The 23,212-nt window shown below is 44.8% G+C and overlaps 1 protein-coding gene across 3 annotated transcripts in view; it reads right to left on the bottom strand.

Moving 5' to 3' along the window:
* The window catches only part of SH3GL2 (SH3 domain containing GRB2 like 2, endophilin A1), an 85,246-nt gene extending 64,959 nt beyond the window's left edge, over nucleotides 1-20,287 (bottom strand). Inside the window, exon 1 of one of the 3 annotated variants that reach the window (XM_080987917.1) lies at nucleotides 20,047-20,287. Coding sequence is in view for 1 of the 3 variants with exons in the window: in XM_080987918.1 (XP_080844044.1) it covers nucleotides 20,047-20,091 (45 nt within the window). In the remaining 2 variants the exon portion in view is untranslated. The remainder of the gene's footprint in view (nucleotides 1-20,046) is intronic. The other 2 variants (XM_080987916.1, XM_080987918.1) reach the window with 2 other exon arrangements.
* Between the last annotated feature and the right edge of the window lie 2,925 nt (nucleotides 20,288-23,212).

Consider the following 23,212-nt stretch of genomic DNA (forward strand, 5'->3'; position numbering starts at 1 on the left):
TTTAGGCAGACTTTTCTGATCCAGAGGCATTACGTGCAGAAACTTCTTTTATTTTCTATTCCCCCCTCTCCCACGTGCCTCTTCACGTATTTTTATTCAGTTTGTATCATTTCTTCTCTCCTTCCACTGACATTTAAATAGCACCATGAAGGACTAGCAAGTCGCTACCAACATATTGGTAGCACTGACAGAACCTTCACACAGTGCATCAGATTCACAAGTTAGTTTCATCAGTGCTAATAAATGAAGTCAGTGCCTTAAGATGGTCATTTGAAAATTCCTTCTCATATACTTTCATAATGAGCCATGTTACTGTTCGTTTGAGAAACACCAATGTTTCCAGATGCAAGTACATGGCTGGTTGGTTGTGATAAAGATGCGCACATCACCACCACAATTTACCCTTTTGTTATGGCAAACACTGGCATCTCCTTTACTAGTCATAATATGTAGTCTTCCCCTTCATCTCCAGATTTAGTGTATTCATTCAGGCATCAGTCATAGAGCTTCAGTATGCTGATGACAACGTAATGTGTGAATTCTCAGAGTATGACCTCCAAACCATCCTAAATACATTTGAAGAAGCTTATGAACAGCTTGGCCTATTGCTCAACATCCAAAAAACCAAAGTGCTGCACTAACAAGTACAAAATAACCCCTCTGCAGTGCCACAAATCCAACTCAGTGGTGTAACATTGGAAAATGTTGATCACTTCTCCTACCTTTCCACAAGGGATGACATTGATACCGAAATCCAGCATTGCCTGAGCTCTGTGAATGCAGCTTTCTCCCGACTGAAGTGCAGAGTGTTTGAGGACCAAGACATTCGCGGGGAAACCAAAATGCTTGTTTACAAAGCTATTGTACTACCAACCTTACTATATGCTTGTGAAACATGGACCACTTATAAACGCCATCTCCAACTCCTCGAAAGATTCCATCAACGGTGTCTCCAAAATTTTTTACACATCTCTTGGGAAGACAGCCAAACTAATGCCAGTATACTGGAAGAAGCAAAGATCACCAGTGTCGAAGCAATGATTCTTCAACCTCAACTTCACTGGACTGATCATGCTGTGCGGATGCCTGATGATCGTCTTCCAAAGCAACTACTCTATTCCGAACTTAAAAATGGAAAGCGTAATGCTGGTGGTCAACAAAAGAGGTTTAAAGACTGCCTCAAGGCAAATCTTTAAAAATGTAGTATAAACACCAACAATTGGGAAACACTTGCCTGTGCGCGCCAATTAGAGAACAGCCTTTAACCAAAGGTGTCATGGACTTTGAAGATGCTCAAACTCAGAACAAAAGGGAGAAATGCACTAAGAGGAAGGCACGCTTGGCAAACCCTCACTGTTATCAACTCCCACCCAGAAACCTATGTCCCCACTGTGGAAGGACGTTTGGATACAGAATTGGCCTCCACAGTCACTAACGGACTGATTGTTAAAACCGTGTTTATGGAAAACAATCGTACTCAGCTACGAGGGATCGCCAAAGAAGAAGATTCATTCAGGTATCATGAACTTTTGTATAAAGGCATTTGTGCTGGTCCCGGGGGGGGGGGGTTACCGTGAGGCGTGGTCAGAGTCTGGTCCTGGGCCGAGGGTCTGGAGACTGTCCACCAAGGGCGAAGCGGGGTTCAAAGCAAGAAGCCAGGCGTGGTTGGGAACTCTGGAAAAACAGGTCTGGGTGCTGGCAGAAACAGGTTTCCAACATCGTTGCTCCCGCAAGCTGGGACTGGGCTGGCTGGCCTTTATCTCCTCTGAGGCCATGGGCGGTCCCGGCCCACAGGTGACCCGCTGCTCCTGGCCTGGAGGCGAGCACTCCTCCTGAGATAACCCAGTTCCCTCTGCCTCTCTGCCCTGAGCCTCTGCAGCTCAGGAGAGGCTGGAGGGTTACTGGACCCAGGGGCAGCTTCACCTTCCCCTGACAGGGCTGGGAGAGGCACACCTGCCGGCAATGGGTCCTCAATCACCTCCGGAGCCAGAGTGCATACATCTGGTGTCTGCACCTAAGGATCCGGCACAGGTGCAGGCCCTTCAGATTCAAGCCCCTGCCCCGGCTCAGCCGGCCCTGGAGGCGGGGACTCCTGTGCAGGCTGGGACTCCTCAGGTTCAGATTCTGAATCAGATTCCCAGGCCATCACAGCGTTGCTGTATATCATCGAGTGGCCGTTGCCACAAGAAGGGAGGGTGGCCACAAACATTGGCAATAAGAAACATCCTAGGTAACTGCTTAACTCATTACAGCCAAGAAGTTCATTCACTCTGGGAAAGATACGGGCTCCTATTGCCATTTCCAAAATCCATTTTTAGATTGCAGTTCAAAAATGGAAAGTTGGAAGGAGCAACGGCAGAGAGCACTATCCATGGTGCTGATCCACCCAGGCTGACTCTCTAGAGTCTACACTGTGCCCTGCAGCATACATGCATCATCAACCACAAGTTCACTTTCAAAACTGGGTAGCGGCACACCGGGCAAAATATTCCTGTCGAAATGGTCATTGTCTGATTTTATTTGTTATTTATATAGCAACATCAATGTGCACAACACTTTAAAGAGTACAAGAGAACCAACACCAAGAACCTTACAATTTGAAATTCAACATACTCAGTTTGCACACACTTCTCCAGACAGAATAACTCCCCCCGAAACACCCAAACTCATAGAGAAATGGGATGCACACTCTGTATAATTCAATTAAGTAAGTCAACATTCAGCTAGCTTCACTCATAGAATCAGAGAAATGTAGAGTTGGAAAAGACCCTGAGGGTCTACTGCATGTGGGAGCTTCAATGGCCCCAAACCCCTTTCGATTGAACACAATTGTCCAAATTGAAGGGGGGGGGGGTCTACTAAGCATGCATTAGGTTAAGCATGCTTCAAGCTACGTGGATTTATTGAGTAACATAATTGCCTCAGTACCAGAATTTTATTTTATTTTTAGGGAGAAATTGAGACTACCAGCAAACAACACCTCTGCAAAAATAGCTGATACTCTAGAGACTCTTTTCCTCAGACATCTTACTGCTTGCTATAAGAGTCAACACTAAATTGGACATACGTAAAGACAACTCTTTTTTGTTTGTTTGTTTCAGTCTCTTGGCAACTGCAGCTGCTGCGGCTTCCTACATTATGAGCAGAGTTGTTTCCCAACATTTCAGAAATAATGCACTCTTCTGGGCTACGCTGTCAGCTTCATGGAGTTCAGTTAAACTGCAGTGACTTGGAACAAGCTGGAATGCTAATTGTGCAGAGTCCCGTGGTTCTCTATAGAGTTCTGAAGTGCTGGGTCTCAAGAGCAGGAAATAGCAGCCATTATTTTGACACCATATATCAGAATGTGAGCTGGTCTTTGCAAAATAGACCAGACGTTAGGGCTTCCAGCAAATTATCAAACAGAATTGTGTCTGCCTTGCAATCGTGAGCTGAAAGCCCCTGAAGTGGAGGCATGCAGTTTTGGAAGAAATGAAGTTCTGAACCCAGCACCATGCTATCAAGGAATAGAGGACATACAATTTCAGAGAGAAAAGGTGTTGGATGCCTTTGATGTAAGCAGATGAGGGCTTGTTGCATATCCACTTACAGAAAATATTGAAAAGCAATAGGAGGAAGGATAATGGTTTTTCCATTGCTGTGACTTGCTTTACCAAGAGAATTCAGTTGAGCATCATCTTTCTATTATGTCAGGTGCCCTTCACCAAAAGCCTTGTAGCTGAAACTGTCTGGTCATCTTTGATGCACCTTAACATACACCATGTAATGAACATGTGTGTGCGACCCAGTGGAACTCTGGGGTCAAAAGAGGTGCCATGTATCTCTTGCCGTGGGTCACTGGCACTTGGCTTCAGCTTTCATCATATGCAATTCTATATCCAAACTTTCAAAACTGAGCCAGAAAGCTCACTGGGCACCCTTGGGCCAGTCACAGTCTCTCAGTCTGACCACAGGGTTGTTGTGAGGACAAAATCGAGAAGAGGAGAACCCCGTATATCCACTTACATTCTTTGAAGGAAAGGTGGGCTATACAAGTGCTCAATAAAATGAAAATAATATAGAATAGTTGTATTTCATCACTGTGTTTCAGTTTTATTTGTAGATTTTCAGCATGCTGTCTCAGGGCAGATGACAACAATTTAAAAATACATTTAGGACAGCTTTGAAACACTGCCTTTCTACATTCTGCCCTTTGCTTCTCTGTGAAAGGTGTTCCACACATGCATGAGCATGTACTGATTTGTTAGCATTTGGTGCCTGGCAACTGAATGGCTAAACTATCCTCAATATGAAGGATTGTGTATAAGAGGACACTGGATCTTTAGGATTTGCTTTGTGAAGGCTCATTGTCATATGCGGGACACCCATGATCTTAGGAGATAATCAAGAAATGAGCACACATATTGAAGAATCCCCAAGTATTTTTTTGCCTAGGCCAGGGACAGACAACATGGTACCCCCCAAAGGCTGTTGGACTCCAAATCCCATCAGGCCTAGCCAGCATGACCTATGGTCACGGGGTGATGGGAAATGCAATCTGAAAAGCTCAAGAAGGCACCAGGTTAGCCACCCCTGTTCTAGCTTGTTGGGTGATCACCCTCTTAAGAAAAAGGTATCCCAGAGACCTTTACGGATCTAGTAAGCAATTCACGGGGCTAATAAGCCACATTTCCAACATACCCACCTACAAGGAATATTGATATGATAAGCACAGTAACACTACCCACACAAATCTGAATGAGCCAAGAAAACACTATGGGTGAAGTTCAACATGACACTCTTCCAATCTTCCCATCTGTGCAAGCCTTTCAGATGGGGATCGTTAGGCAAATCCTGCCCTGTGTGCCTCAACTGATCTAAAATTCTATTATGTTGATCAAATACTAGCATCTTCAGTAATTCTTACTTTGAGAACATTGCAATAAAATCTCTTGGGGTCTGATGTTTATGATGGTGAGGGACCACTGCAGCCATGTTAGTCTGCTATTAAAAAAAACAACTCAGTATCATGGCAAGATATACATTTTCAATTACCCGATCTTCTTTGTCGGAGAGTAATATATTCATCTTGCTGGCTGGAAGCACTTAATAAATAATCATATTCTGAGCTGTGGGAACAGCCATTCTGCTGCTTGTTACACTACAGGCATGCAACAAAAGGAAAACAGAGAAGGCGAGAGGCCTGCCGGCCCGCAGGGAGGTCTTAATTGGATTCCGGGATTCAAAGCCTGCTTCCACCCACATGGGAGGAAAAGGAAAGTCGCCCTGAGTGGCAGAGGAAAGAGCAAACACACACAAACACACACACACCAGCGTATTGTGGGGGACGGAAACCCTCAGAGCTGTAACATTTAGGCACCGAGTTAATTCAAGAGAAGCGCAAGTGTTGATAATTGACCACTGGTTGCAAGGAGGCATTATAATGCAAAACTCAAATAGGAGTAATTATGCATCTGCCAAGATGGAGAAGCAGCCGGAATTCCCATGCACAGCTCCCGCTTTGAAAGAAGCAGGCTGCTGAGACAGGCGGAAAGACCCTCTGGGCAACAAAGATTCCGCAAAGCAGCTATTTGGTTCCAAATGGCATGGAAACGAGACTTCGTAACCAGCTTAACCTGCCTCCGATAGGGCTGTCATCATGCATTAAAGGTGCCTGCAAAGAATGGCACTGAGCCAGCCAAGTCCATATGCAGGCAGGCTGTTGGGGATGGGGGCAAAGAAGAGAAGGGACTTGGTATGTATGCATTATATCCGCTAGTACTTGTATTTTGTAACCATTATGCAGCCCACGTAAGGTACAGGGGAGACTGTTAGTTGCATGCTGTAAGCTACAAGGACCCACAAGATGGTAGGGGTCTCCTAGGCCAGATGGGAAACCAGTGTGGTGTAGTGGTTAGAGCAGGCATAGGCAACCTCAGCCCTCCAGATGTTTTGGGACTACAACTCCCATGATCCCTAGCTAACAGGACCAGTGGTCAGGGATGATGGGAATCGTAGTCCCAAAACATCTGGAGGGCCGAGGTTGCCTATGCCTGGGTTAGAGTGTCCAACTAGGACCTGGGAGACAAGGGTTCAAATCACTGGGTGACCTTGGGCCTGTCACTGTTTCTCAGCCACTATGAGTTCCTTAGAGTAGAAGGTAGAATAAAAATGCAATAAAATAAACCAAATTAGATATTCATTTAGACAGGAGTTGCCACCCATTTTTGCTTAATGTAAAGTTATTCTGACATTTCTGCTCATTCTAAGTGTTGGAGGAATTTAAGGAAGATATATACATATGTATTAATTGCAGTGGACCTTTTCCACGTGGAAGGTCCCAATTTCTGTTTCTGGATCTTGAGTGCACATCTGCCCATGTCTAGAGGCTTCAGCCATGCTGAATATTCAGCAGTTTTAAAATGCTTTTAAAATGAATACAGAGACGCATATGCATATATGCATTAGGGCTGGCCGATATATTGATCTAGGGTCCAAAACTAGTTTGAAGTCCATATCATGATATCGGCTGCAAAAATTTTGAACTGGCAATATATCGCAAATCGTGACATGTGTATGTGTGCTATGCAAAAATCGCAATGTGGGGGAAACTGAATCCAGTCAACGCTTCTCTCGATTCCTGCAGCCCCTGTTAACTCTGCTGCTAAGCTCTCCCCTGTCTCCTGCACAGAAAAGCGAATCACAAGAGCAGGTACCGGCAAAAATCACGATATGGGGAAAACCGTCAAGCTAGCCAGTGCTTCTACATAGCTCCATCTTTATTTCAGACATCAAGTTATACTGGTATATTGCAATGTTTAGGTAGTGATATATTGCAATGTTGAAAACTAGATATTGCCTAGCCCTAATATACACACACACACAAAATGAGGGGGGGTGTCATGCAATGATGGTCTATAAATTATCTACTGTACAGTCAACATGGAAGTTGGGTGCCTCAAAGCTGCCTAGCTGGCACAATCAACACACACATGTGTACACGTGGAATGTCAGCTCAGGCTAAAAAGTTTCATGTATAACCCAAAATACAACTTCACACTCAACAGTTATACACAGTGATGACAGAGGTGGATTTCTGCCAACAGCGCAATGAAGTAAGAGAGAACTGTCACGCATTTTCGCAGGCAGGCAAGAGTGGGTGTGGGAAGATGCAAATACAGGAGCTAAGATTGCAAATATCCCACTTCCAGGAACATGCTTGTGTTGTTTGGGACACCTACAGATAAACTGATACAACACCTGACAAAACAGATTACAGAGACTGTGATTAGCTTGTTAGGAAGATGCACCAGCTGTGGCTATGAGGCCCTTCAGGTGTGCATAAAAATGGAAATCTCCTTTGATACGTTACATAGAACAAAATGGCACAATCTTTAATTTCCCCCTTTGAAGTTTTTCTTGGGGAGGGGGAGCTAACAGCAGAACTTGGCTTAGCTGTCTGATTTGCTTAGATAGGTGTTGCAGCCAATGACTGAGTCCTGGGCAAAGGGCACAACTAAACAATCATTACAGGCTAAACAATGACACAGCCAGTTATTGTAGGAAATTCCCTACCAACTTATTGGCGTTACATCATTGTTCTGTTCAATTACTGTAAGCAGGAAGATTAACATTATTATATGTAAACAGCGAATGGATGAGAATCTATGGAAAGCACCTGTGTGAACCTAGCAATACCCAAAGGGTCACTGTGGAATGAAACAGGTAGTTACAGAATGTGTGTTGGCATCTGTCTGTCTCGAGAGACAACGGGAGAGTATACCTTTGGTGGTTAAGCCAAACCATTGGAGAGTTACAACACCTAGTGTGGCAGCAGAGACTGGTACAGGAGAGAGATGTTTTATTGCAGGTGAGGCAGATGAAGGTGCCTGGTAATTATGTATGCCTTACTTACAGAATTCGGTCTCTCCCCTCTGCCCCAACTAGCCATTTTTTAAAAACTAAAGTCTTTTTTAAAATACTGAACACACTATCACTTTTAATTTTAAATTAACCATGTCTCTAAATCAGGTGTGGGAACCTTTGACCCGCCATGTATTGCTGAACTACAACTCTCATAATCATTGGCTATGCTTTCCAAGGCTAATGGGAGTTGTAGTTCAGCAATATGTGGAGGGCCAGAGGTTTTCTACATTGGCTCTAGAGGAAGTCCAGACAAGAAGCAAAGTGACTCTCCTCTGAATATCAATTAATTGCTTCTAATAAGAAGAATGCTTGACCAATAGAGCACTGAGGTGAGTGAGTGTCTGACATTTCTTTCTGCTGTGGAATCTCACAGAGCAACCCAGAATGACCTCATGAGATCTACCCAATAGGCAGAACTGTAGCCATTGCAGTTACTCATAACTGCACCCAGCTAAGAGCCCTGGCATCCCAGGATCAACATGGTCAAAAGCTACTGAGTGTTCCAAGAGAACTAAAAAGGCTTCACTTTCCCTTCCTACTTCTAGGCAAAAGTAATCAACCAGGACAATTAAGGTACTTGCAATCCCCAAACCAGATCAGATTGTAAATCAGAAAGGATTGCAATCATCATCATCACCATCATCATCATCATCCAGGAAAATAACTAACCCACAGAAGGATCACTAACCAGCAAGTCACTGTACTAGTTAATTTTGGCACATCTAATGCACACAAGCTGAGGAGCAACGGTCTTCCAATGTACAATAGTTCCCTAGAGGTCAATCTTGTTTGTCACAGGATGCCAGGTGAGAAGCCATTTCGAGGCCTGAAACTGCAATCCTATACACACTTACCTAAGAGTAAGCTCTAGTGAACACAGCAGAATGTGATTCTTAATTAAATACGCATAGGGTTGCACTGTGAGCTACCTCATTATGAGCTTAATTCTGTGGAAGCTTTTAATTGGAACTTTCTTCTGGACTATACACATAGCTTCTCTTTTATTGTCTGTCAATTCAAGGCACACTACATTTGGATCTTAGCTTGTAAAAGGTTCCCCATAAATATTTACCTGGCACAGAGCAGGCAGCTGGCTTCACAATAGTTCTGTGCAAATCCAGCAGAGTAATTTGTTTCATTATATTGATTGCCAAGGTGAGTAAATCTTGTGAAGTGTGCAGAACAGAAGCTTACGGTTTTTGAGTGGGAGGGCTATAGGCCCAAAATAGTTTCAGATTAGCAATTCAGTTTGTCAATTACATTTGGTCATCATTAAACCTGAAGCAACTTAGTATAGTGAATGAATTAAAGTGAGAGAGAGGGAGAGGAAGAGGAAGAGAACACAATGAATGCTCTTTGTCAGGACATATTATGCTGTTGTAGAAAATTTGGGGTTGGCTTCTGCTGCCCAACTCCCCAAGGGACTCTGAGTCCCCTAAGTCCATGATCAGTCAGAGAAGAATGGATGGAACCAGTGGAAAGCAAGGCAGGTCTTGATTTTTCTGTTGCAACAGAAAGTGAGAGACCCAGAACAAAGAGAGACACCTCTTTTTGAGGGTTAGCATTTTGGCATGAAGATGAAGGACATCTCCTTTACAGTAAGAAATACATCACACATAAGGTGGGGTTACAGTGGCTCAGGCAGGTCAAGCTGTGACATTCCTGGGGTTTAGTAAATTTTACATAGTTCCAGACATAGTTTACACAAAGCATCAGCATTGTTGAAACAAAAAAGGTAAAAGTAAAGGATCCCTGGATGGTTACGGTGAAGGTAAAGGGACCCCTGACCATTAGGTCCAGTCGTGACCGACTCTGGGGTTACGGCGCTCATGTCACTTTATTGGCTGAGGGAGCCGGCATACAGCTTCCGGGTCATGTGGCCAGCATGACTAAGCCGCTTCTGGCGAACCGGAGCAGCGCACGGAAACGCCATTTACCTTCCCGCCAGAGCAGTACCTATTTATCTACTTGCACTTTGACGTGCTTTCGAACTGCTAGGTTGGCAGGAGCAGGGACCGAGCAACGGGAGCTCACTCTGTCGCGGGGATTCGAACCGCCGACCTTCTGATCGCCAAGTCCTAGGCTCTATGGTTTAACCCACAGTGCCACCCGCGTCCCTTCCTGGAGGATTAAGTCCAGTCAAAGGCAACTATGAAGTTGTGGCACGCATCTCGCTTTCAGGTTGAGGGAGCCAGCGTTTGTCGACAGACAGCTTTCCGGGTCATGTGGCCAGCAAGACTTCTGGCACAATGGGACACCGTGACAGAAACCAGAGCGCACGGAAATGCCATTTACCTTCCTGCTGCAGTGGTACCTATTTATCTACTCGCACTGGTGGCTTTCGAACTGCTAGGTTGGCAGGAGCTGGCACAGAGCAATGGGAGCTCACTCCATCGCAGGGATTCAAACTGCCGACCTTCTGATCGGCAAGCCCAAGAGGCTCAGTGGTTTAGACCACAGTGCCACCCGCAGGTAATCCTTCCATGATGAGAGCCTGGGCAAACAATGACAATTAACATAGAGGTTCACAGTTTTGGGGGGAAATCCCCTCAGCGCTTCCCCTGATGGATATCTGCCCATGTGATCTCAGGCAAGGGGAATTATGGAGGATTCCCACTATGCAAAGAGGTACACATGACCAACAAGGTCCAAAAGCAAGAATTATACATTTATTCTATATCTGAGACCTTAGAATTTTTACAACACCCTTCAGAGGGTCTCAATTCCATTGGAATCACTTTGTCCTGGAATCGGGGCCAGATGGCAACCCAATAATACCTGCACGAAACCTTAAAAGCACAAATGTAGATCGAAAGCATGGCAGAGCCATCAGCTTACGGAGATCATCTTTCCTCACAACAATCATTTCTTGGCAGAATTAGACTGATCCTGTATTGTATAAATATAAGTTCGTAGGGAGGTAAAAAGAAATTATATAAGAAATATATAACTGTGTAGCATAAAGTAATGGATAGACAAACTACAGTGAGATTAATTGGAAGTCAGTTTTAAATTTCTTCTCTATAAGTTTTATAATTGTGTTCAGCATCAGGAGTATATATGATGATGATTATATTAATCTTCTTCTATATTATAGTGTGGTAGTTTGTTTGATTTTTCTATTAGTTGTTTGTTTGATTGTATGTTTACTTGTATCTACATCTGTTTTCTCATAAATGTATTTATTTTAAATTAATAAAGATATATTTTTTAAAAAACAAAACAATCATTTCTGAGGAAAACATAATATGAGGCAATTAAAATAAAATTGGTAGTCTATCCCAGTCACTTCCCACCAGCTGTTACGCCCCACTGCTTTGCTGTGGCAAATAACAGCATGGAGTTTTAGGTCGGTGTGAATGCTGAGATGGCAGCCCTTTGATGTGAACCAATTATTCCCCCCCCCCGCCCAAGGTAAATATTGCAGTCAATACAGCAGCTGCAGGGGACGAGCAAACAAGGAGCTTATATTGAGGCTGGTTAGCAGGGTCAGTTTGGTAACCAAGAAATATAAAAAATTAAGGTCAGCCATTGACACAATCAATGTGCTCCTTACTGCACAGAACTCTGCAAGATCCTGCCATGCTTAAATTTTCCATTCGCTTTGTACAGCATAATGTGGTTCATAACGCCCTCAAACCCGTACAACAAAGTTGGCTAGGTTTCTGAGACACTTGTCTTTCCCAAGATGGAAAGGGGAATTGGCTTCACATTCAGAGTTTAACTCTGGGACTGAACAAGCAGGAGAAAGGTTAAGTAACCACAGTACATGTGATAATAAATGATACACACACAGTAGGTTTCTCCACGACAAGAGGATTAAGCAAAAGCTGATGGACACTAGCATGGAAACGGTTCATCTGAGGAGGTTTGGGGCAGCCTTATAGATATTTTGAGCTACAACTCCCATCTGTCCCCAAAACCACAAGCTGGTTGGGGCTGGGGGCTAAACTATCCGAAGAGTATTAGCTTGAAAGGGCTGGCTTAGACACAAAGCCTTCAGCAGGATCTTGGCAAATGCTACTCTCAGCCATGCTGCAAAGTGAGGTTGCTGCCAGAATCCCATCACATCCCAACTTCCAAGTTAGGAGAAGCTAAGTAGGGGTTTCTCGAAAGAGTACACTATAAGGCCACACGAAAAGAGAGAAAGACAGACAAAGAGAGGTCTCTGGCCATTGGCTCCATACCAATTTTAGTGATGAGGCCAAGTTGGCTCCAGCTCACCCCATAAGGAAATCAGTTTCTCCAATGAGTTATTGGGCAAAGGCACCAAGCCCCTGCCTCCCTGCTGGGTGGCTCACCAAAGCACATTTATAGCATTAGTCTGCTAGGCTTCTCAGTTGGTATAGGAAGAAATCACTGTGCAGAATTCCATTTACTTGCATTGTCAGAAACACATTAATTAGGTGAATTTTATCTCCAGAGGAAATTATGCATCAGCTAATTTGGCTGGTGCTATATTAGCTTCTGACATGGAGCCCAACCCTCCACCTCTCATTAGGTTGGTGTCACCAGGTCCAGACTCCTCCTCCTCTAGCAAAGCTTTTGTAAGAAAGCCCCTCTTTCTGTGTTGGCTTTTAGATGTATGCCAGAGGAAACTAATTATCAATGCAATATTCAGACGTATTTTCCCCTAGGCTTAATGGCCTTTGTGTAACATTTTAAACTGATCAAAATACTAAATTTAACTCCCTTCTCTCCAGCCAAATAACTATTTTCACAATTACCTTCCCTGACATCTCACTCCTATTTTGGTTCATGTAGCATTAAAGAAAACCAGCACAATTATCTTTCAGCAATTACTGCAAACAAATACTTATTAGGGTTGCTTCAGTTTATAAATATGTGGTTACTGGCCACCAAAGTCTCCCATGAAGCGCACTGGGTGCAGTTTCTTCCTTTCTTAATTTTAATTAAACTTTTCCAAAGTTTCATAAATTAACTTCAAATCATATTCTTACATTAAAAAATAAAATAATGCACCAGTTGAAGTCTATGAACCATCTTCAAAGGCAGCCCCACATATAAAGCGTTGCAGTAATCTAACCTAGAGGTTACCAAAACATAGATGAAAGACACAATCCCAGAGTGTTGTTTCCTCCTGGGGTTAATGGGACTTGTAGCTTTCTGTGCCCTTTGGTTCAGTACTTCCTGGGCCAGGAAGCATTGAAAACATAACGAAATCTAGTAAAAAATGATGTTCCAGCTTGAGTTGTAAGGAGATAACTCAGCAGTACAGTGGTACCTTGGGTTACATACGCTTCAGGTTACAGACTCCGCTAACCCAGAAATATTACCTCAGGTTAAGAACTTTGCTTCAGGATAAGAACAGAAATCATGCTCCAGCGCCACAGCAGCAGCAGGTGGCCCCATTAGCTAAAGTGGTGCTTCAGATTAAGAACAGTTTCAGGTTAAGAACAGACCTCTGGAACGAATTAAGTACTTAACCTGAGGTACCACTGTATTTGCTTCTGGAGAAACATGCCTAGAATTGCAGTGTTGAAGACAGTTGGTTGCTTTCTGCCCAAAAGAGTGACCCTAGCCTTAGACAGAATGAGAGGGCTGCCTCAGGCAGGCAACTGAAGGTGTCGTGAAAGGGCAGCAAATTAAATAGCTAACCAGCCATTTATTATTATTATTGTATTTTTACTGCTAGGAAGGAGGAAGGTGTGCTTGGTTTCCTGCCTTAAGTGCCAAAATGTCCTTGACTGGACTGGGTAGGGCATCATTTACTACTCCGGCAATATCTTACTGCCATAGTCCCATCCAGGTCCCTTCGTCAAGCAAGCAGGGGTTAGGAGTCTCTGATAAACCCTTGCCAGAGAGCAGAATCCACATATGAAGTCAGAGAGTCCAGAAGTCAGGGAATCCAGGTGATCTCAGAGCCAAGGGTCCAGGTGGAGAGCAGGAAGCAGCAAGGTAGGACCAGGAACTACAGGTATTATTTCCAGCATCTAACTGCTGCTGAGAGCTCTGTTTAAGAAGACCAGAACCAGCTGGCTCTTATCAGTGCCTTCTCCTCTGTGGAGGCTGATCAACCGCAGGTGGAGTCACTCTGCCTTCTCCCCCCTTCAAGCTGCTCTTCAGCAGGCAAAGCTGACTCCTAGCCCATGGCATGGACTAGCCCAGTCAAAAGAACAGAAGACTCATCAGGCTACATTTGTGTGCATTTGCCAAACCACCTCTCAAAGAGGCTGGAAGTTGGGTTGGACAGAGGTGGGTGCTTAGGTTTTGCTTTTTAGGGATCCCCCAGAGACACAGCCGTGTCAGCTTGTTGCAGCACAAACATTAACAAATATTGCGGCACCATAAAGACTAACCATTTTATTATGGAAGAAGCTTCTGTAGGCTACAGTCTACTCCAGATGCATCAAGTGACTGACACTCCATGAAAGCTGCTGACAAAGGTTCAGGTCTTTACCCCTGCTGAAAGTCTCTTTGCCATTTTTATTTTATAATGGACTCACTGATCATTTGTGGAGGGCAAGAAGATATGTTGCAGCTGGTCAGCCTAGCTGAAGCTCTGAAAGTTCCTCCATCCTTCTCCAGGTGCTACTTATAAGCCAAACCAATTGCTTGAAAACACCTGGAACCAGGCATTTTGCAGGCTCACTTGGACATGCCATGTGTCCCATTACTTGCTCTGCTTGTGATATACCATATAGTCTGGATTACATGACACAGACTACTATGATTAAAAGGTGATCAATCCCGTACAAGGGGTTGGACTTGGTCTATAGAGTGCCTTCTAACCCCATGGATTTCTTTTCAGAACTGATCCATTTTCTCCAGCGATCACCATAGGAAGACAGAAGCCATTCCAGAGCAGCACTTACTTGGAAGCCTTTTAAAGCTCAAATGCGTATTTCTTCCCAACTGTAAACTTCCACACTTGCCAAATTGGTTTATGCCCGTTCAGTTTTACTCAGCAGGGATGCTATTAGCAGGGTTCCCAGTGGGGATATTTTAAGCCTCTCTACACACTTGTCCATGATTGACCTGAAGTAGTCTATGGCTTGCTTGCATTACTACGCAAAAAATAAATAAATACAAAGAATAAATTGAAGTAGGCTCACATAACTACACAATTAGGCTTCAATAGAGTCTTACGAATTCATGCCCATACACCCAGTAGCTAGACCGTGGAAGTTGTTTGCCCTCAAAGAGATAAAGAATACTCAACAGTTAAACGTCAATTAGTATTATTAATTGAATTTTTTAGTTTTATGCAAAATGAAACTCAAAGCGACTTACAAAAGCAAACGCATATAATTAAAACCAGCATAAAACTAAAATGGAGTAAAACCTAAAAATACATTCATAGTTATAAAATGGCACATCTTACCCTCTGAACAAGGCTACAGATAATTAAGGGCCAAAGGCCTGGTGCAAATGAAATGATTTTGCCTGGTACCTAAACATAAGTAGTGATGGTGCCAGGGTAGATGATGATGATGGGGAAGCCTGCCAAATAGAGCCTAACCTGATTATTATAGCATCTGGGAAGTGGGGCAGAGGAGAAGGTGCATTGGACCCTAACTTCTCCCATCCACAGTCAAAATGCTATCTACTTTTAGGAGACCCAACCCATTTACTGTTGAAAGAGCCCTGGGGGTGATTTACTAAGGTTGGAAGAAAAACATTTCCTCCAGTCCTGATCGCACACACTCAACTCTTTCATCTAAGGCAAAAGTGGGAAGTTTGTGGCCCTCCAAACATTGTTGAACTCCACTATCCCCAACCACTGGCCATATTTGCTGTGATTAATGGAAGGTGGAGTTCAGCATCTGGAGAGGTCCCCTATCCTTGTTTTAAGAAGAGGTCAGAGCATCCAACAGCTTAACAAATATTGGAATTCACAGCTAGCACAAAACCCATCTCCAGTTCTTCCCAGAATATTGTGTGTGTGTGTGTGTGAGAGAGAGAGAGAGACAGACAGACAGACAGACAGACACTGTCTCCAGACTGAGCAACACAGATTTTGGGAACACTGAGTAGATTTTTGTTCATCTAGCTCTAAACCACAGGAACTAGAGCTATAAGGCAATAGTGCCAGGCTGCTGGGATTCAGGGCCCTGAGTCACTAACCTACCCTATACAGTGGTACCTCGGGTTAAGTACTTAATTCATTCTGGAGGTCCATTCTTAACCTGAAACTGTTCTTAACCTGAAGCACCACTTTAGCTAATGGGGCCTCCTGCGCCGCCAGAGCATGATTTCTGTTCTCATCCTGAAGCAAAGTTCTTAACCTGAAGCACTATTTCTGGGTTAGCAGAGTCTGTAACCTGAAGTGTATGTAACCTGAAGTGTATGTAACCCAAGGTACCACTGTACTTAGAAGCATAGAGATGGAAGAACATCTACTCCAACCCCCTGCAATGAAGGAATATGCAGCTGCCCCATACGGGGATCGAACCTGCAACCTTGGCATTATTGGCACCACACTCTAACCAACTGAACTATCTTGTGCTAATGCTACTGAGGAGGGAAAGCGATTCCAATTATTTATCAGCCTTCCCTGCGATTCCTCACTTGCCTCCCCTCCCAACTTCTTTTCTCAAACACTCCATTTTTGAATATACTATTCCAATCTTTAAATGTACACCTAAAAGTGCAATAAGTGAGCAGCAACTTGCAGAGGTACACACAAGGCTAAACCAGAAACAGGTGCCATGTTGAAAAAGGACTCAAGAGGTTTAATAAAATAAAATAAAAATTCACATGGAATGTGAAAGAGTGCACAGCCTATTTTTACCGTGTGCAGTGGGAGGCTAAAAGGGATTTGCAGGTGTTAAGTAATTGTAGGTATTACGCTAACTGGAAGGCAGAATAGGTTAAAAAGGTGAGCAGAGGACAAGGAGGCACGAAATTCATTTCCTTAACTCCAGCCATACACAATTCATGGAGACCAAACTAATTTAAATGCAAATCTCTGAAAAAACTACAATTAATAACAGAAAGTTTAATTCAGTTTTCGGCAGCGGTTTTTGAGATTTCTGCAGCACTGAGTTTTACCTGCTTATTCAGTCTTTTTTAAAATAACAACAACACAATATTAAAGGAGTTATATCAAATGTGATTCGCCTTCAGAACTATATTTCACAGTTTATTACTCAGAAATAGGCCTTCAAATTATGACACATGCAGTTTTAATTTCTACCTACTTTATTTAACCGGCACGAAAGTTTCAGAAGTGTAACCCCATAAGAATATAGTAAGGGGGGGGGGGATGTTGAACCATTCACAGGATTTTTTGCCACCTTTTACAAGGGGAGTCAGAATGCTGAAAATATTGATCAAAACCAGCATTTAAAATGCAACATCAGCTAAAGTGTCATCCTCTGTCTGCCAAATCTATTTAATAATCAAATTCAATGGGACTTACTCTGTTGTGCATATAGAACGAAAGCCCTCATATCGTTGGGCCATCTTTCTAAATATCTCATTTTTAAAGCCTGCTTAGTTGAAGACTTTTGCCACTCCTGTTAATACTAACAAAATTCAAAATTCTTATTGCTGGTTATAGGATAATCTTCTCCAGATCATTTTACTCTAACCCTAAATGTTCCTGACTAGCAAAAGAGTGCCAACATTTATATGCTGCTCTCCCAAATAGATTCAACCATATTCTCGATGGGACCAAAGACTGACAGAAAGGAACTAAAATATTGAGACGATGAAGGCAACATCTGAAGCCCACTGATCCCATGACATGGTGATGATAAGCCATGTCATGTTCATATCAAAGCTACTCAGTCCAGTATACCTGAAGGAGCGTCTCCATCCTCATTACTTAGCCCGGACACTGAGGTCCAGCTCCAAGAGCTTTCTGGTGGTTCCCTCCCTGTGAGAAGTGAGGTTACAGGGAACCAGGCAGAGGGCCTTCTCGGTGGTGGCACCCGCCCTGTGGAATGCCCTCCCACCAGATGTCAAGGAAATAAACAACTATCTGGCTTTTAGAAGACATCTGAAGGCAGCCCTACTTAGGGAAGTTTTTAATGACTGATGCTTTAATGTGTTTTTAATCTTATGTTGGAATGTTTGATCGTGTTTTTAATATTCTGTTGGAGGCCGCCCAGAGTGGCTGGGGAAACCCAGACAAATGGGCGGGGTATAAATAATAAATAATAATAATAATAATTACTGAAGAACGGTTGCAACACAGTGTTGCTTCCCTCTAATAAAGTATTTGCATTGCTCACTTTGGCTATTAAAGTAATTTAAAGTAAATGATGATGGAGGAATCAGAATGAAGGCATGTGCCAGTAGAACTGCTCCATCGTGAATTACTAATTCTGGAAGGTCGGCATTTCCTAGAGGATAAGACAATGTGCTAGAGCTGGTCCGAAACGTCTGATGCTGCACTGCATTCTGCAGAGGAGATTCACTAGGGTGATATTTTTAAACAGCTTGACGTTATCTTGAAGAGACTTCATAGGCGGCATTATATAACACGTGGCCTTCAAAAAAGGAAGACAGAAGGTTTTCTGTGACCCGACAGATATTGGGGATTCGATTCCCCTTCCTGTCCCAGGTTTGCACCAGCGTGAATTGAACTGAATCAGAATCTAATCCTTGGTTACAGAAATACAGCATGAGGCCATTAAACCATCAGACTTCACTCTCCAAATCAGTTACTCACACAAGCGCATTGCCACTGGTCACAACACAAGATTAAACTGAAAAAAACACTGCAGCCTGACAGACGGACACACTAGATTATATTTTTAAGGAACTTCCCCTCCTGTAATGAAGGGGTGGCTGTGGTGGCAAGGCTCTTTACCACCAAACAGATTTAACCAACAAAATACCAAAACAAACCAGTTTGGCAATATCCAACTCGAGCGTCAAAATACCCCACACGAAACACCCCCCCCAAACACCTCATTCATTGGGATTTTAAAGACTAAAGTTTAATATAGATCTACTTCCATTCATGAAGTCGAAAGCCCGATGGAAGGAAAGGATGGTTTTCCGTTGATGAGAAGGGGAAAGGCGCGGAGGGAGGGGAGGGGACGCGGGCACGGTTAGGGACACAGTGTGATGGAGCAGCGGGGGGGGGGGGAATCAAAGCTCAGTAACTACATCACTGCAAGGTCACTGGAGGAGGATTTTTACATAATCCGAGTCCCGGCCGGATAGTCCACTGGAAGGGTATGGAAATAGTACAACTGGCCAGCCCTCCTCCTCCACCAGCAGCCGCTTACACGTTGCAAGCTCCGCCAGCCTCCCGCGCCCGGTGCCCCCTCCTTCCCCCCTCCCAGCCGCGTCCCAGAAAGGCTGCAGGAGCAGCAGCAGTAGCAGCGCGGCGGATAAAAGCAGCCACAAATCCTCGCCGGGCTCTGCAGCGGCTGAGCTGCTCCAATGCGGGGGAAGCGCGGAGATGGAGGGCGGGAGGAGAGAGAAGCGCAAGATCCCGCGTCTGCGGCGAGCCAGTTATGGGCGCCCAGCAGGGAACGAGGCCGGGCAGAGAAATAAAGCGGGTGGGGGGGAGAGAGGGGGGGAAACCGGGTGTCTGATCCTCCGTCTCCCTGGAAAGCAGAATGCGGTACCCATCGCGCCCCCTGCATTGGCCAGACCTGGTCCGGCCAAGCGGCCCTCCGCCAGGACCCTTTCCAGCTTCTGCTGCAGTCACACAGAGCAGGTGCGCTATTTATTGCAAAAACACCACTTAATTGGGAAGACCTGGCAATGGCCCAGGGCCAAGCAGCGAGCCTCTTCGATCTCGGATGTGTTCCCCCACCCCACCCTCTCCCCTCCTCGCTTTTTTTGCCCCGGGTTAAGCCTCCAGAGGGGCGCCAGAGAGGCTCCCAGCCCGTGTGTGTGCGCGCACGCAAATGCGCTTTGGGAAGGGTGCCAAACTGGGTCTTTGCCCTGGGTCAAATAAAGCCTAGTTTCGCCCCCTGCCCCCCACCCTCTCTGGCTCTCCTCCCAGCTGCCCCCGGTCCTCCCGATTGCCCCGCGCCCCCTCCCCAACGCAGCGCCCCCTGGAGGCCTCCGCCGGCGCCTCGCTCCCTCCCGCGCGCGCCCAGAGGTTCCTAACTCGGAGGGTTAGACCCGCGCTTTCCGCCGCCCCCGCGCGCCTCCCTCCTTGCCCGGGGCTCCTCGGCCTCCTCCGCGTGCGCCCCCCGGCCCCCTCACCTGAGTGGCTTTGTGGAACTGCTTCTTCAAACCTGCCACAGACATGGCTGCAGGAGACGCGCTTTCCGCGGGAGGATGCTGAGGACGAGCCGGCGGGGCTGCGGGAAGCTTCCCGGGGGAGCTGGGCTTCGCTTCCTTCTCCCTCCCTGGCCGGCCGCGCTCGCTGCCTCTCTCGCCCCTCCTGCCCGAATGGGGGCTCGCGGGTGCCGGCGATGGTGCAGAAACAGCCTGACGTCAAATGGAGGCGAGCCGGCCTCTTAAAGGGAAAGCTCTGCGCTTCCCTCTCCGCCTTGCGCTCTCTCGAGAAAGGAGCGGCGCGCTCCGGTTCTCTCCAGCGTGTGGACGCTCCTGGCCTGCGCCCGCTTGCTCCGAATTAAGCCCCGGTTACCGGTGCCAGCGAGCCTCGTAGCCCCACGGTGTATACCATTTCGCCAGTGAAAACAGGGATGTCCTATTCCATAACAATAGCAACAACAAAACAACAACAACAACAATTTTATCATTTATACCCCACCCATCTAACTGGATTGCCCTAGCCACTTTTGCGGGTTCCAGCATATATACAAACATAATAAAACATGTCAGCTTCTTCATTAATGGCTCCACATAATATGAGAGACCTCCAGTCCTCCCCCCCCCCTTGCATGTGTGACGGCATACCCTCCAACATTTCTCCGATGAAAATAGGGATGTCCTATTCCATAATAATAATAATAATAACAATAACAATAATTTTATTATTTATACCCTGCCCATCTGACTGTGTTGCCTCAGCCACTCTGGGCAGCTTCCAACATATATAACAACATAACAAACCCTTTAAAAACTTCCCTATACATTCCCTTCAGATGTCTTTTTTTTTTTTAATTCAAAGTTATAACAAGACATATTATCCAAAAACATATCCTTATTCCCCCCCCCCCCATTTTTCCTCCCTCCCCCCCCCCACAGAACCCACCCCACCCGCGACTTCCCTCAGTTCCAGTCTTTGGTTTCTCCAATAATGCTGTTTTCTGCATGTTACAAAATTGTATAGATCCTCAAACTGTTTAGATGATTGTTATCAGTAAAAAAATTGTGAATGTTTATTCAAAACGTGCCAAGGAGTCCAGTTCGCTTTGTTTCATCTTCGGCTACTTTGTGAAAGGTTCCCATTCATCCTTAATGTCACAGTTATCCTTGTCCCGTAGCTTATATGTCAATTTTGCCAGTTCTGCATAGTCCATCAATTTTTCTTGCCATGATTCTTTAGTTGGGGTTTCTTCAGTCTTCTATCCTTGTGCTACCAGAACTCCTGCCATTCCCTTCAGATGTCTTGACCTAAAAGTTGTATAGTTACTTATCGCCTTATCTCAGGGGTTGAATAACTGCATACCCTCCAACATTTCTCCAGGGAAAATTGGGATGTCCTAAGGAAGAGCAGGACATTCTGGAATCAAATTAGAAACTGGGATGGCATCTGTAAATCTGGGACTGTACCTGGAAAATAGGGGTGCTTGGAGGGTCTGACCATGTGTGTTTTCGCTTGGATATACTGCATCCAACTTACCTGCTAACATTGAGGTGCATAAGACACAGGTTCACCTCTGCTCAGGAGAAACCCACCTTGGGATGCAATGATTGCAGATATTAATACTGTGCAGTTTGAAGTGACTGAAGCATAAGAACTGACTCCTTTTGGAATAAATCACTGTCCAGGCCCATAAAAATATTATTCAAACTTTTACTGGCAGAATTCTTTACAAACAAAATATAAGCATCAAAAATACATCCAAAATATCCATATAATGTTGTGTGCTGTCCAGCACAGGTTCAGAATCTTAGAAATAAAAGATAACTCTCTCTCTCCCACATTCCAGCTTGCCTAAGCCTACCCTACCTAAGGCTATGCAACTCTTTTTGGAGAGCCTTTATCACATCCTTTGTTGTATTAGCCACTACCCTTCCAAGATGGCAAATTAGCAACTCGGTACCTTTGTCAACAACCTCAGATATGCAGATGACACAACCTTGATGGCAGAAAGTGAGGAGGAATTAAAGAACCTTTTAATGAGGGTGAAAGAGGAGAGCGCAAAATATGGTCTGAAGCTCAACATCAAAAAAACGAAAATCATGGCCACTGGGCCCATCACCTCCTGGCAAATAGAAGGGGAAGAAATGGAGGCAGTGAGAGATTTTACTTTCTTGGGCTCCATGATCACTGCAGATGGTGACAGCAGTCACGAAATTAAAAGATGCCTGCTTCTTGGGAGAAAAGCGATGACAAACCTAGACAGCATCTTAAAAAGCAGAGACATCACCTTGCCGACAAAGGTCCGTATAGTAAAAGCTATGGTTTTCCCAGTAGTGATATATGGAAATGAGAGCTGGACCATAAAGAAGGCTGATCACCGAAGAATTGATGCTTTTGAATTATGGTGCTGGAGGAGACTCTTGAGAGTCCCATGGACTGCAAGAAGATCAAACCTCCCCATTCTGAAGGAAATCAGCCCTGAGTGCTCACTGGAAGGACAGATTCTGAAGCTGAGGCTCCAGTACTTTGGCCACCTCATGAGAAGACTCGACTCCCTGGAAAAGACCCTGATGCTGGGAAAGATTGAGGGCACAAGGAGAAGGGGACGGCAGAGGACAGGATGGATGGATAGTGTTCTCAAAGCTACCAACATGAGTTTGACCAAACTGCGGGAGGCAGTGGAAGACAGGAGTGCCTGGTGTGCTCTGATCCATGGGGTCACGAAGAGTCGGACATGACTAAACAACAACCACCTTTGTCACCTGACCTAAAGTTACAACAGTTTAGAGTAACAGAATCAATGGGTAACCATTAATCCATTTAGGAGCTTAGAGCCCCTTAGAAAATCTACTATGGAAAAACCCAATGTTACCAATACACGTTTAACCATTTTCCATTTTAAATTTCATCTTCCATTTCTGTGTCAATTAAATCAATCATACTCAGGGCTTTTCCCCCCTAGTTGGAACTTGTTGGAACTCAGTTCCAACACCTCTCAGGTGGGCACCATTGCCATTAAAAGAGAACAAGAACTTTACAAAAGTTAAGCACCTTTTATCTTATCCTTGGAATCAATTGTGAAATGACCGCAAACATAGAGAAGTCACGATCCTTTTCACATTTTGTATAATGCAAAATTTTACTATGAAGTAA

The sequence above is a fragment of the Podarcis pityusensis genome (assembly GCF_964106645.2).
Source record: "Podarcis pityusensis genome assembly, chromosome: 17".
Classification (NCBI taxonomy): domain Eukaryota; kingdom Metazoa; phylum Chordata; class Lepidosauria; order Squamata; family Lacertidae; genus Podarcis; species Podarcis pityusensis.